The sequence below is a fragment of the Lutra lutra genome, chromosome 13, assembly GCF_902655055.1.
Source record: "Lutra lutra chromosome 13, mLutLut1.2, whole genome shotgun sequence".
Taxonomy (NCBI): Eukaryota; Metazoa; Chordata; class Mammalia; order Carnivora; family Mustelidae; genus Lutra; species Lutra lutra.
Window position 1 is genome coordinate 89,708,704 of NC_062290.1, and position 15,241 is coordinate 89,723,944.

Genomic DNA, 15,241 nt, shown 5'->3' on the forward strand with positions numbered 1-15,241 from the left:
CCCTAAAGTTAATTTTTTCATAAAGTAACTTTACAATGGAAGAAAAAAATGAGAGAAAATGACAGCTCTTCCACTGCCATCATCAGGATGGTTAACTCGGGGATCACCGACCATGGCAATAAACGGCTTTGAGTCCCCCGTACGTACTGACCCTGTTAATCCCCCCGTCAATCCTGTTCTGTGTTCCCTTTTGGCAAACAGGAAAAGTAAAGCACAGAGAAGTAACAGATCTCTCTCAAAAAATGATACAACACGTGGCAGAAAACAACAACAACAGAACTTCATGATGGGAAGATTTGCGTGACATCATCAGCAAGTTGGATCTAATGAAAATATATAGAGATGGGTAATACATATTCTTTTCAACTACTTCCAGAACGCCTATAAAAGCGGACCATGTCCTGGGCCATAAAACAAGTCTCAACAAACACCCAAGACTCAAACTCAGACTTCCTAGAATGATGATGCAATGAAATTACAGAAATCCATACTGAAAAGGTAAGTTTACATGTTCATATAATTGAAAATTTTTATTTGTTTTAAAGATTATATATAGGGGCACCTGGGTGGCTCAGTGGGTTAAGCCTCTGCTTTCGGCTCAGGTCATGATCTCAGGGTCCTGGGATCGAGCCCCACATCAGGCTCTCTGCTCAGCAGGGAGCCTGCTTTCCCCCTCTCTCTGCCTGACTTTCTGCCTGCTTGTGATCTCTCTCTCTGTCAAGTAAATAAATAAAATTAAAAAAAAAATAAAGATTATATATATTTAAGAGAGAGTGAGAGAGAGAGACCTGAGCGGGGTGCGAGGGGTAGAAGGAGAAGCTGAGCAGGGAAGCCGACATGGGGCTCGATCCTAGGACCCTGGGATCATGACCCCAGCCCAAGGCAGACACTTAACTGACTGAGCTACCCCAGGCACCCACAATTGGAAATTTTTAAACAGGCTTCCAAATAAATCACAGGAGAGATTCAACAGGAAATGAAAAGTGTCTAAAAATAAACAATAGTAGTATTCCATACCAAAATATGTGGGTTGCAGATAAAATTGTAAGTGGGAAATGTGTTACTTTTTTTTTTTTAAAGTAGATTCAACATAGGGCTTGAACTCAACGACCCTGAGATCAAGACCTGAGCTGAGATCAAGAGTCGGACATTTATTTATTTATTTATTTATTTATTTAAAATATTTTATTTGTTTATTTGACAGAGAGAGATCACAAGTAGGCAGAGAGGCAGGCAGAGAGAGAGGGGGGGAAATGGGTCCCCTGCTGAGCAGAGAACCCGATGTGGGGCTTGATCCCAGGACCCCGAGATCACGACCTGAGCCAAAGGCAGTAGTTTAACCCACTGAGCCACCCAGGCACCCCAAGAGTCAGACATTTAACCCACAGAGCCACTGAGGCGCCCTGAGAAATGTGTCACTTAAATGCTCACATTAGAAAAGATGAAAAATGGAAATGAGGTAGGCAAGAAGAAAGAAATCTCAGAAAAGGCAAGAGAATTATTTCCAAAGAGGAAGGCAAAGAAGAAAAAGAAATGAAATGAAACAGAAAATAAAAAGACAAGGGAGGCTCCACAACAATAAATTTGGGGTTCTCGGAAAATGTGAATAAAAATGATTTCAGAAACCTGATCCTCCAAGAGAAAATGGTATAAATAAGCAATACTGGGAGTCAATAAAGGGGGGAACACAACCACATAGGCAGCAAACACTAAGGTGAGAGACTATTACAGGCAACTTTAAGGCAATAAATTTGAAAGCTTAGGATGAAGTGGGTTTATGTTTAGAAAAATAACAACCCACAGTATCGACCAAAGAGGAAGCAGACAGCAATGAAGGAATCTCTCAGTAGTTAGAGACTTTCCCACAGTGAAGTATTACAAAACAGTCAATAACCAATTAATTTCAATTCACATGTATTATTTCAGAGAAGAGAAAAAAAGCAACACTCTGAAACTACTAAGTAAAGCCAACCAGGAGGGACTAGAAACATTACAGATCAATTTCAGTGGGCACAGATTCAAGCCTCTTCAGTAACATAGTAACAAAACAGATTCAGATCAAGTATTTTAAAAACCCCATCACCCCCTAGCTGGATTTGTCACAGGAATGCTAATTTGGTTCAATATAAGAAAACTGATTCAGGTAATCTATCACACTAACGGATTAAAGGAAGCAGAAAAAGTATTGGCTGGTATTGAATATCAAGTCAAGTTGGAAAAAACCTCCTGACAACAAAGGAAAAGAAGGGAATCCCTGAGCTTGATAAAGGGTTTATTAAAATCATGCACTAATTAATGGAGAAACATTTAAAGTACTGTCTTCATTATCGGAATCGAGATAAGAAGGGCCACAATGGGCTGCTTCTGTCCGCATAATGATGGTCACAACAGAGTAAGATAAAAAAAAAAAGCCATAAGGATTGAAAAAGAAATTTGCTGGGATAAGACTATCTCTAAAAAAGAAAAAACAAACAAAAACCAAAGTGGAAATAAAAAAGAGAGTTTAACAAGGCATCTGCCTCTAACGTGAATTCATAAAAGTCACGTGTTCTTTTTTTTTTTAAGATTTTATTTATTTATTTGACAGAGATCACAAGTAGACAGAGAGGCGGTGGGTGGGGGGGGGCAGGCTCCCTGCTGAGCAGAGAGCGCCATGTGGGGCTTGATCCCAGGACCCTGGGATCATTACAGGAGCCAAAGGCAGAGGCTTTAACCCACTGAGCCACCCAGGCGCCCCAAAGTCACGTGTTCTATACTCCATGTGAATTAAGTAAAAAACATAATAGTGGATGAAAAAAAATCAAGTCCGAAGAAAATAAACGAAAGTATGGTTTTGGCTATATAATGGGTGAAAAAGTGACAAAATTATACATATACTCCTTGGAAATACATACACCTGTGGTAAAGCTGGGACATAAAGCAAGGAGGCGATTAACACCAAATTAAGGAAAAAACACCCCTGTAGGGAGGGGACCAGGAGCAGGAAGTCAGGGACAGACTTCCAAGGCATGAGTAAGATTTTTCTTCTTAAGCTATAGCTTGTAGATTACAGTATTCTTTTGGTTCCTCTTCTTTACACTGTACTTACATAATATACATTATTTTGAAAGGTGAACTACCTTTTATTAACAAGAGTTGCATGTTTTATTCTTTTTTTCCCCTTCAGCTGTTTGCAGTTTCAGGTATTTCTGCAATCAGCATGGGCAGCTTTTATATTAAGGCAAGGTCATAAAAGTAGGGGTGCCTGGGTGGCTCAGTAGGTTAAGTGTCTGCCTTTGGCTCAGGTCATGATCCCAGGGTCCTGGGTCTTAGCTCCGTATCAGACTCTGCTTGGAGGGAAGCCTGCTTCTCCCTCTCCCTCTGCCACTCCCCCTTCTTGTGCTCCCTCACTCTCTCGTTCTGTCAAATAAATAAAATCTTTAAAAAAAGAAAAAAAAAGTCATAAAAGTAGATTTTTTAAAAATCTTGAATAAAAATCACTCTGATTTTATATTTAGGTAGTAAAATAATTTATAAAGAATGCATACCTTTACTCCATTTAGCCCCAAATGATTTTTTTTCCCCAAATGATTTTTTTGATAAAGTCTGGATCAGTCTATTTTATCTGAGTCACATTTTCAATCCTTCGGGGAGTTGGCTCTTTCTTAGGAATTTACGACAAATGGATGGTGATTTATGGTCACTTTACCAGCACATTAATATATCTCTCAGGAAAGTATCCCCACTCCTGCTCAGAGACGTCGGTGTGTACTTGAATATATTAGGTCATTATCGAGGAAGCCATGCTAACATGTACCGAGGCTTTAAGCAAGGAATCTGGCAGACTTGGACAAATAACTAAATAATCCACACTATTTTCCAACTAAACTCATCTCCCACGAATCTGGCAAGAGTGAAAGAAATCTATGAAAACGCTGTGCTTCTTTCTACGTAAAACATGACGCTGCAGAGGCCCAGACAGCCCCAGGCAGCCATGGGATGAATACAGTCATTTAACGGTCTAATGCTGTTTACACGGTATTGATGACTTTTAGAAAAAGAAAACTCAGCTTCTAGGGAAAAACAGATAGGGAACCACACTTCACCACATTCCGAATTGCGACGCGAGTCCACTTAGAGAAGAGCCCTTGAGGGGACACCCGGGATGCAACCCGCTAAGAACCTGAATGAATCACCTAGAAAATCAGGCCAGCCTGTACGTCCCTTTATCTCCCCAACGGAAGCATTAGAAGCAGCAGAGCTCTTCCAGATGGCGCAGAACCGGTCTGCTCTGGCTTTTAAAGGGGCTGACTTTTTCTTTGAAAAGCCATTAAGAGAAAGCCACAGCCTCCGGAAACCATGCTTCCCCCACCAACCCCATCCCCCATGAGCCACTCCTAAATCTCCTGTCTTCATCCTGGGGACAACACAAGTCCACAACCTGCTCCAATCACAACATTGGAGACTCCCCAAAAGTCAGCTTCTGGTCTCCACAACCGGTGACACAAAATGCTACCAGCTGATCGCAGGCTGAGTGGCCTGTAGTGGGGGTATCAGAAAGGAGAGCCTGGGGACTGGCGGCCTGGGAGGTGCGACGACAGACATCAGAGGAAGTGAAAGGCCAGAGCTCACTATCACCTTACCTTTTCCACATCTGCTTTGGTGACATTGATGTCAGCGTCCATCTTCTCGAAGTACTGCTGTGCCCTGTCCGCCTCTTTGCAGTCACGTTCAAAGCGTCTTTTACTCTGAAAGCAGAGGCAAGTGGTGACAGGAGAGCAGTTGGGAATGAAACCACAAGATTCCTATGAGAACATATCACTTTGTCTCAATCACCCAAAGAGCTTTCTCCTCTAAGCTGGTTGGTTATACGTCCTAAAGTCAAAGAGCTACTCTAAAATCTGCATTTATTTCAGCCCCAGCTCTCTAACCTTTGTGCTTTCCATAGGAGTTTTTAGAAACACTTTGCTTGAGCTCATTAGGCTCCACACTTTAGTCTCAATCATGGTGTCTAGAGATAAAGGCAATTCACAATGGAGAAGATCCCTAAAGGCATCCCTCTGGTGTTTTTGTTCTGCACTTACGGATCGATGCAAGCTCACATTCAAATCAGAAAGTCTACAGGCATTTCTCCAGCTCTCTGCTGTGCACTTACTGATTCGAGTTGTTTCCAGCAGATCTCTATGTGCTGTTGTGCCTTCCGCCCGTCGTGAAAGTACTGGAAGCAGAAAACATGTGGGGATTAGCACCCCTTTGTCATACTCATATGTGAGAAAAACATCCATCTGCCTAAAATCATATTTCATTTTTCAAGTGTTCTCCACACCCAACGTGGGGCTTGAACTCAGGCCCCTGAGATCAAGAGTCATGTGCTCTACCGGCAGAGACAGCCAGGCACCTCCTCCTCCCCAATCATACCGAAATACTATCTAGCACGTGCACGCCAAAGAAAGGAAAGGGTTAAAAAATAAAGAGGAAGTGAAAATGCAAACGGTCACAGAGTTCCCTTTAAAACTTCAGATATGATAATACTGAATTCTAAGACCTACATACAGCCCTTGGAAAAAGACAGCAATGTTTGTTAAGACATCTTCATTTTTAATTGCTTTGAGAAGGAAGTCATGTACCTCACGATCCGTCCATTTAAGTTGTACAATTCATCGCTCTTTGCTGTAATCACAGAATTACGCAACCATGATCACAATCAATTTGAGAACACTTTTTTATCCTCCAAAAAGAGAGCCCGTACCTCTGAGCCGTCATCCCCCCACCAGCCCTAGGCAACCACTACTCCACTTTCCATCTTTATAAATTTGCCTGTTCTGGGTTATTTCCTGTGAATGGACTTATACAATATGAGGTCCTTCTGGGACTGACGTGATGTTTCCATTAGGACGTAATGTCCACTTAGCAGGATGTCTTCAAGGTTCATCCGTGTTGTCACGTGTATCTGCACTTTCTCTCTCCTTACTGCCAAGTGACATAGTGACATTCCATTGTCTGGACATATGTAAACATTTTGTTTATCCTTTCACAATGGATGAACACTGGGGTTTTCCCTGTTTGGGGCTGTCGTGAGTGATGCTTGTTGCAAACATTTGTGTAAAACTTTTGTGTATCTGGATGTTTCCATGACTTAGGCCTTTTTAGATTTAAAAATAAATTCATTCCCCCCTGCTATGTGCAAAGGCCCTGAGGCAGGTAAGTGCATTGTGTTGACGAGTAAGGATCCTAGGGGGCTAGAACAGGGTGAGCCTCGAGAATATCAGGAGAGGGGGTCTGAGAAGAAAGGACCAGACTGCGTAGCAATTTATAGACTTGTGGCCTGAATGAGCTGGGAGCCATGGGTCATTCCAAGTATAGAAGTGCCCTGTTATGAAGGAAGGTTCTAGGTAGGAGCCTTTCTCCAACCCTGACCACAGCGTAGCCGTGCAGGTGGGGAGCAGGTCTGAGGGGAATCAAGACACAGCTTCCGACATGTGAGCTTGACCTTCTAGGAGACCCCCAAGTGGAGAGCCTCCCAGGTTGCTGGATGGCTGCAGGAGAACCCAGAGAGCGGCCAATGCTGTAACGATCAGCATCACGGGCATCAAACGGGAGCTCAATGTCGAACTACAGCCTGGACGAGATCACCAAAGGAGACGGGACCCCAAGGAAAGACCAGCTAGAAACACATGGAAGCATGAAGAAAACAGTGTCCTTTTTATCCGGGGCCCTAAAATCACCAGTGTTTCCTAAATCCTGTCCCAGCCTTCAACTGTGACATCACCAACTTTGTCAATGTGGTGGGAATTTCCCAGATCCGTTCTCCACCCTGTCCTGTGTCCCTAGAGGCTGACCTGTATGGACCACAAGCAGGCTCCCTTGCCCTCGGGCTCTGTTCAATTTGCCACAGAGGTTCCCGCATAGCAGAGAGCAGGAATTTCTATCTGCAGCTTCCTCTCGCTATGATGCTCCAGGTTGGCTAGGTCCTCGACCTAAGGCCACAGCTCGGGTCAGGCACTCCTAGGAAATGCCTGCAATTTTCCCCTGTCCCCGTCAGATCGAGGGGCCACAGCAGCTCCGCCCCCTGACTAGCCCCGGGGTCCTGCACGAGCACTATTGCTTCTCTTGAACCCTCTCCCCAGCAGGGTAAATGCTCCTTCTACTAGACAACCTTCCTTCAGTGACTGGGCATCAATGTGCCATCTGTGTTCCAATGGATAAGGTATAAACCTCGGGGGGTGGGGCGCGGGGGGGTCCATGGCTAGAAAGAAAGCAGAAAGCATGACAGGCGGAACAGGTCCCCTCCGCGTAGCCTTGTACCTTTCCATCCTCCCCTAGTCAGAGCTTAGGGCCCGCCTGAGCCACAAAGGAGGGCCAGGGACCGGGGGCGGGGGGAGCAGGAAGGAAGAGACGAAATCAGATTTTGGTTTTTTAACAACAGCGTTCTTCTTGTCTCTCTCTCCTTTGAGGCCATGTTTCACTGTTTAAGTTCCTTTTTGTGGCAAGTTTTACCCATCCAGCAACAATATATATATATATTTTTTGTCTCTATGAATCCAAGAGGAGCCCCCTGGGGGCTTCATTCCTCAAGTTTCATAACAGAGGTAGGGATGAAACTGAACGGAGATTGAGTCTCAGGCTAGAAATAAACAAGCAAGGCAGGGATCGAGGCAGTGGAAGTAAGAAGGAGGGCTGAGGGCAGAGCGAGGAAAATCCTGAACCTCGGAGGAAGTACAAAATGCAAGTGGGTTTTCTGAAAGCCAAACATACGGAATGGAAGGCAGGAGGGAGGGAGGTCCTGGGGGGCAGGGAGTCAGGGGAAGAGAGAGGCAGACAGGGAGGCAGAGGAAAAGGCTTAGCCGTGCCCTCTCGGCTCCTGGAGCCCTGCCCGGTCAGAAGCTGCGTTCCTGAATTGTCAAGAGGACCATCCCCCATTTCGCAAGCAGGATTACTGTGTTCTGCGATTTGCTGGAAAGATCTCCCTATCCCCCCCCCAGTTTTACTTCAAGATTTAAAGACAGACATAAAGACATAAAAAACCCCTTAGCACCAAACTCAGACCTGTGCTCTAGGTTTCTGGTCTCGAAATGGGTGTTTTCACAAAACTCGAGGCCAGTCCTGGGCTGAGAGAGGAAACACACAAGAAGACGCAGAAAGTGACAGGCGCCGCCAGGAAAGGCTGAGTCGGTTTATCATCAAAGGAATCTTCTCTGAAGACAATAGATACTCCCCCTCCCCCCATGCCACACACACACACACACACACACACACACACACACACACACAGAGTCATATTCTGGGAGCACGAAGGCTGATTTTGATTGAAAACCCACACAGTAAACTTTCTCCCTGCTCCTTCATTTAATACTCAAAAATAAATATCAACTTATTTTTCAAGCACGTTTGTGCACCTTGACCTGACAGTGGAGCTTTCTCCCACGAAGGACTCCTTGGCCGCAGTCCTGTCCGACTAAAACAACCATCTGAGAACTACACTTGAGATCCTAATGTCTCCCGTGACATAAGGAAAAATCAAGGTGTCCATGATTTTCCTTCTAACGTATCTCTCCCAGTACGTGGTGGTGCCTGAGCCCTTAGGAAATCAGAGAGTGGAACCGAAGGCCTCCTGACCGTCCTGAGCGTACCATGACCTAGACAGCGGTCATCTGGGGCCACCTCTTTCTCTCTCTCTCCTCCTTCAGTCGGAAAAGCTAGCTAACAGTTACAAAGATAAACAAACAGACCGGCTTGCCAGATGTGCGTGTTGTTTATTAACAAACAATGGCAAAGCGTTGCTTCCCCGGACAGTGAGCAAGTGTGTCTCTTAAAAGTGTGCCTCCGAGCTCTAAATAAAGAGGAATTGTTCTCTAGAAAAAGATAATAAGTCTTTTGGAGCCACAAAGTGAAGTCATCACGGCACTTTTGTCCTATCAGCAGAGATGGGAAATGCCATCTCTGGGGACCCAGAGAAATGCGGTTGACTTTCTCCTGGAAGCAGGGTGCTTTCATTTCTCTTTGGCAGTAATAACAGACTTTTGAAAATGCCTGATGGTATCTCAGCAGACAGCGAAACTTACTTTCATTTCAACTTTTTGGCTGGACCTTAAAAGTATACGGGTAGAGTCTATGTATACAATAAAAGCATCCTTCCAGATTTTTTAGGATTCTCCCAGTAAGCAGGGGCCGCTGAGATAAGAATCAGAGGAAACCTAAATTAAGCAAGCTCTAACTTTAAGAAAAACTACAATGACAAAGCTTCCAAGAAGGTTTTACTGTGCTGCAAGAGATCGCCCTTAGACTGTGAAAATGTTTATTATTCACACTCCACAATTAGGTACAACAGCTGCTCGTTCTTACACTATTTATATATAATAGACCACTGATTTTTAAAACTCCATAAAAAAGCAAAATATGGCAATGATGTGAGAACAGCCAAATCTAAAAAAAAGGAAAAAAAAAAGAGAGAGAATAAACACTCAATTGAGGACAGTCAACCATCTGGAATTTTAAATAAAACTCAGATTCCCCAGATGAAAACAAAGGAACACAAGACTTGAAAAGGGCAAAGAAAAAAGGGGCTTGCAGAAAATATGTCTGTGACAAATATTATAATTTCCTCAAAACCCACAGCGTGGTGGGTCTGAACACGAGCAGCTACTAAGCCTGACTCGGGATTAATTAGCACAACTAGGAATCCTTGTTGCAGAGACATGGCCGGGGACCGGGAAGGAAACTCAACCCCCGTCAGCCCCACTTAAGGGAGCCACCCCAACCCCAAACCAAAGACCTAGAAGCGTTCGTGATGGCAGCGCATTCTCATCTGTGTGGGATGGTCATATGATTAAATAAATATGATTTATTCAGGAAGGTCCATTTTCCTCAATCTATTTATAACGCAAATACTGTCTCAGTGAACATGTTTCACGTTCCTAACATGCCTACCTCCCAGTGTCAGGCTCAGTTGCTTAACCCTACTCATCCCCTCGACCATCTGGGCACCGGGCAGGGGACCCCACGCTCGGTCCAGCAACCAGTGCCAAGTGGCCTTTGTCCTCTCCTGGGGTGCCATCTCCCCACAGCTCCTGTCATTCTCATGCTGGCTTTTGCAACCCAGATCTCTCCACACATTGACAATTCACCTGGACTCCAGGAGGCTTGTATCTGTTCTTCAGAATAATCCCTTCTCTCACATTCCTTAAAATTCTGATTGTTTTTGAAGGATCTCAATTAACTCTTTTTTTTTTTTTTCCTAAGTTAGCTCTGCACCCAATGTGGAGCTTGAACTCACGACCCGGATATCAATAGTCACGTGCTCTATGGGCTGAGCCAGCCAGGTGCCTCCTGATTAACTCTTAGGATGAAAGAGTCTGAAAATGACCAATATGGAGCAGTGATGCCCCTCACTCGGCCCCTGCTGAGTGTATCAATCTCGGACTTCCAATCCCAGACAACGAGAATCACCATCAGTAAGAGTTTCAGATAAAGCGCCAGGTTGACAAGGGTGAGACGTTAGGGGCAATAATTCTTCCCCAAAAGGCTGAAAGCTCTTACAATCAAATTTATTCATTCCACACATGTTAATTGCATGCCCCCAGGTGCAGGGTGCGGCTCATGCCCGGTGCTGTCCTTGTGGCCACGGTGGTAAGAGAAAGAGGACGAGGCACAGAGAGGGCAGCTGTGGGTGCCGCAGCATTTTCGACAGATCCGGATGACGTTTTTTGAACAAAGTGGAGGCGTGAACTTGCAAAGGTCTAGGGAAGGAAACATCCTTCTGAGAGGCTGGAACAGCAGCGGAGATGCCCTGAAGCAGGAAAGGGCTTCCTGTGTTCCTCGAACGGCTGATGCCAACGTGATCAGACCGAGATGGGCGGTAAGACAGAAGGAGGCAAGGGCTGGACCACGGACAGCGGTTTCCTGGGCCACGCTGAGGGTGAGGGAAAGCTACAGGAGGACTGAAGAAGGGAAGGGACGTGGTCTGTCTGCATGATGACAAGGCTGCACCGGCTGCCGTGTGGAGAACGTACCGAATGGGGCAGGCGAGGCAGAGGGACAGGGAGGAGGCTGCTGCACCTGTTCACGGGACAGCTGGCGGCACAGGTGGAGACGGGGAGCTGCGCCACAGACCTTGGGAGCAGAGGGATAAAGAAGGAGGCTTGGGGCAGTCCTCCAGGTGAGACAATGAGGGACCGGATGAGGGGTGAGAAGTGTTTGGATTCAGAACGTTTACTGAAGGTAGAGCTGACAGGACCTGATATATATTATATAGACAGGACCCATATTATATGGGGTGTGAAGGAAAAAGAAGTCCTGGGCGCCCTTGTTTGGGCCAGAACAATTATGTTAATAAGGAGTGCCATTTAACGACCCGAAGAAATGCAGACCGGAACAGGGGTGTGATAAAGGGGTCTGGGGGATCCACAGTTTCTTTTTGGATGGGATAAAAAGCCCTCTGCATCGCACAGCTCTGGGGCATCACTCCTAGTGCTGCTGGGCTCCAGGGGCACTCCCTCCCCCGACAATGGGGTGCTCGGAGATGCTGCATGGGGCTCATCCAGGGAGATGGCAAGTGGGTGCCTGGATACAGGAGAGTCAGCTGGGACACAAAACATCAGTGAAACAATTCCTGGTTCTTAGATGAAAAAGAAGGTCTCGTTCTAGCTCACGAGGGAGCACCACAAAACCCAAAGTTGCACTTCAAATCCAGGGAATCAAGAGCAGAACGTCAGCCTCCTGATAACTAGGTATGTTATAACTAGGTATGTTAGCCCATAAATGCTCGGGTGAAATTTTAATGATTCTGCAAATGACAGAACCACAGCGATGACAGGGCCTTGAGGAACAGCACGCGCCTGTCACATGGTCTCCTTTGTTTTGGGAGAACCTTCTAGAGATACATTAAACCAGGAGCTATCCGTGGGTGTCCCACCAGCAGGACATAGGCAGAAGACCAGCAACTTCTACAGGGCTCCCTGCTTTCGGATTTATTTAAATAAAAGCGGTAACCCCAATAAAGAGGAGGTAGTATGGAAACCCTCCTCTTCCAGGCCATGAAATCGAAAGTCCCTCTTGGCTTTCTGTGTTCTCTCCCCACAGGTCCTGGCTTTATAACGGAGCACCCCAGGTGCGTCTCAATGGGACCGAAAAGATCAGAAATTGATTTGTAATGACTTGATCACACACGTAAGACCCTTTTAGTTTCTGCATTCCCTCATGCTAGGCTTTGTCTGTTTGCTGAAAGCTCTTATAAAAACATATTCAAAGCATAGTAGGGTCAGTCCATGCTACAAAACTGCCTTATAGGATATTAAGTCCTTCCCTAAGTTCCTAAATAGGACCTACCCAATAGCTAACTTGGAGACGATGGTATCTTTTAGTATCAATTTTTAAACACCTCTGGGACCTCAGGGAAAAGATATAACTGGCCAACCTAAGTAATATGGGGTCTTGTAAGCACTGAGTTTATAAAAATTTTAGTGAGTCATTGAAGGTATTGTATAATCGTTTCCTCTAGAACTTTTCAGATAACCACTGCCAAAAAGCGATTCTATTCCTGGCCAATATTTGGTAATGAACCATACTTTCCACCTGCTGAGAGAAGTTTGCTTGGAAGTTCCAGTCAATGTCGGCCAGCACCTCCTGACTCCCCTTCTGGAGCTACAGATCTCTATAAAAATCCCTCCTACACGGTTCGCAGTGATCACCATGCATTACCCTGAGACACGCTCAAAGGCTCGAGCTGAACCAAACAACCTCTCCGAAATTCTTTAACAACTTGATTCAACGGGCAAAAATCGCCAGCAAGGGTATCTTTACCCTCGTTCTTATGGGGGAATCTATCTGACAGCAACTCTGAACTACTCACACTTCAGATCGGGTAATTCACAACCTCGTTGATCATTTCCGTGACTTAGGAATCTCATCTACACTTCTGTCGAAGACCATCACTCTTGTAAATGACCAGAGCTTAATTAAGAACCATATATCACGTATGTTCGACCTCGTACTCTCTTTCTGGGAATTTAGCTTGGAGGAACGGTGCCCACCCCACGCACAAAAGAGCTATGAAAGAAACGAGTTCTCTGCAGTACTGTTTATATAACTAAAAGTAAGTAAATAACCCGAAACTGGTAATAGCCTACAGGTCAAATAGTAAAGAATTAGTTAAGTGAATGATACAAGCATTAGAATAATGCATAGCCACTAAAATTCTAATGATGAAAACTACCTGTTTTCATGCAGAAAAATAAAAACTGCTTATGAAATTAAATGGGGAATAAAGAAAAATATAAGTTATATCCATATAGGACTAACATGCTTAAGTGTTATATATAGGAAATATATTTATATAGACATATTATGTATACATGTCTATATCAGTCTTTGTACACATCAATATCTTTGTGTCTATAAGTGACACCTAGAAGGTAACTTGGAAAAAATGAGGATTTTTACTTATAAAAATTTCAAGTTTTTGTTCTTTAATCCAGAATTTTGGTAACATTCTTTAAAAATATTGACAATTAATACATGAATCATAACATTCCCCCCTTCAAAAAGGGAGGGAAGAGTACATAAAAGAAATAGAAGTTCTTTTTTTTTTTTAATTTTTAAAGTAGGCTCCACACCCAGCATGGAGCCTGACGCAGGGCTTGAACTCACGACCAGAGATCAAGACCTGAGCAGAGATTAAGAGTTGGATGCTCAACCAACTGAGCCACCGGTGCCCCAAGAAACAGAAGTTCTTTTTGCATGTCAGCTAAAAGAGATGACTACTGTATTTACTGCAAATCTGTCAAAATCTAGGAAAATCAGGCAAGTATAAAAATTTCCAGATTTTACACCTTAAAACTAATCATGTTGCCTTATAAAGAATATTGATTTCCCAGTAATTTCTCCTGAATACCAGTAAATCCTAAATATTGTCACATAGTACAGATTTATTGATAATTTACATCTGTAGACAAAAAACTGAACACAAAGCAAAGGAACCGGCAGTGTGTACTCTGACTTATGTTCTCCCCAAAGACAGGCCACTGATCCTATTGTCTCTAAAGAGAAGGTGAGTATCTCGCTAAAATATAATTTCTGGGGTGCCTGGGTGGCTCAGAGGGTTAAGCCTCTGCCTTCAGCTTGGGTCATGATCTCAGGGTCCTGGGATCGAGCCTGGCAGGGAGCCTGCTTCCCCCTCTCTCTGCCTGACTGACTCTCTACCTACTTGTGATCTCTCTCTCTCAAATAAACTAAAAAAAAAAGTTATTTTTGAAAAATCAATGCATTTTCCTAACAACGAGCCTATAAATTTGTGTCTCAGAACAAACTGTTTCCTTAAGATACTATGTGGGAGAGTTGCACGTCTTATGGGAACAAGGGAGGTGTGGACATCGCTGTCTAAAACCCACCTTTTCTCCAAAGAACGTGAACAGCAGGTGTTGTTCTGTTTTATAATGGGAGATTTTTAAGACTTCAAGGACACACAGCTGGCTCATTATCATGAAGTGGCCCCCAGGATGAGAAGAATGTCCATCTCTCCCTCTACTTCCCTCTTACTACCTTCCTTTCAAATCCAGAGGGAAGGAAACATTCTTTACAGAATGAGCTCTGTCACCACAAAGACCCTTGTTAGAGATTCATCTATTCAAACACAGCAAAATCTAGAGGAGAAATAATTTTCCAGTAGTATTCCAAACTGAACTTGGAAATAACTCTATATGCAGTAATGAGATCCAGCAGTAATCCTATAAATTTGAAATCATCCCTTTGGGCAGACAGGATTTCGCTGCTGTACCAAATGGCCCAAAACGCATTATACTAATGGTTAAGACTAGTACTTAAGCAAGACATGATTTCTGGTCAGCTCTGAGAATTACTAGCTAGACCTGAAATGGTGAAAGCCTCTCATTTCAATACTGTCCACCAATTCAACATTTTTAGAAAGTTCTTTTTAAATGCACTGGGCCGGGGCACCTGGGTGGCTCAGTGGGTTAAATGCACTGGGCCATACTGTTATGACATTCGGTCGCAGGGAAGCCTGTATACCTTCCTGCTTTCTGTAATAAACCCTGATCAGAACACTCAAGGGGAGACACCTGGGTGGCTCAGTCGGATAAGTGTCTGCCATCAGCTCAGGTCATGGTGGCAGGGTCCTGGGATCAAATCCTGCATCAGACGCCTTTCTCAGCGAGCAGCTCACTAGACCCAGAACGGGGGCTCAGAGAGCCCTCGTGACGTGGTCTGATGTGTCACAGCTGGTGGGGCTGCTCAAATCCCGAGCCCATTT

At 44.5% G+C, this 15,241-nt stretch overlaps 1 protein-coding gene across 18 annotated transcripts in view; it reads right to left on the reverse strand.

Moving 5' to 3' along the window:
• The window catches only part of FNBP1 (formin binding protein 1), a 148,486-nt gene that overhangs the window by 59,303 nt on the left and 73,942 nt on the right, over window positions 1–15,241 (reverse strand). For all 18 annotated transcript variants that reach the window (XM_047701216.1, XM_047701233.1, XM_047701232.1 and 15 more), the window contains exons 5-6: window positions 5,135–5,197; window positions 4,623–4,727 (exon numbers count right to left, since the gene is read on the reverse strand). In XM_047701216.1, coding sequence (XP_047557172.1) covers window positions 4,623–4,727; window positions 5,135–5,197 — 168 coding nt within the window. The remainder of the gene's footprint in view (window positions 1–4,622; window positions 4,728–5,134; window positions 5,198–15,241) is intronic.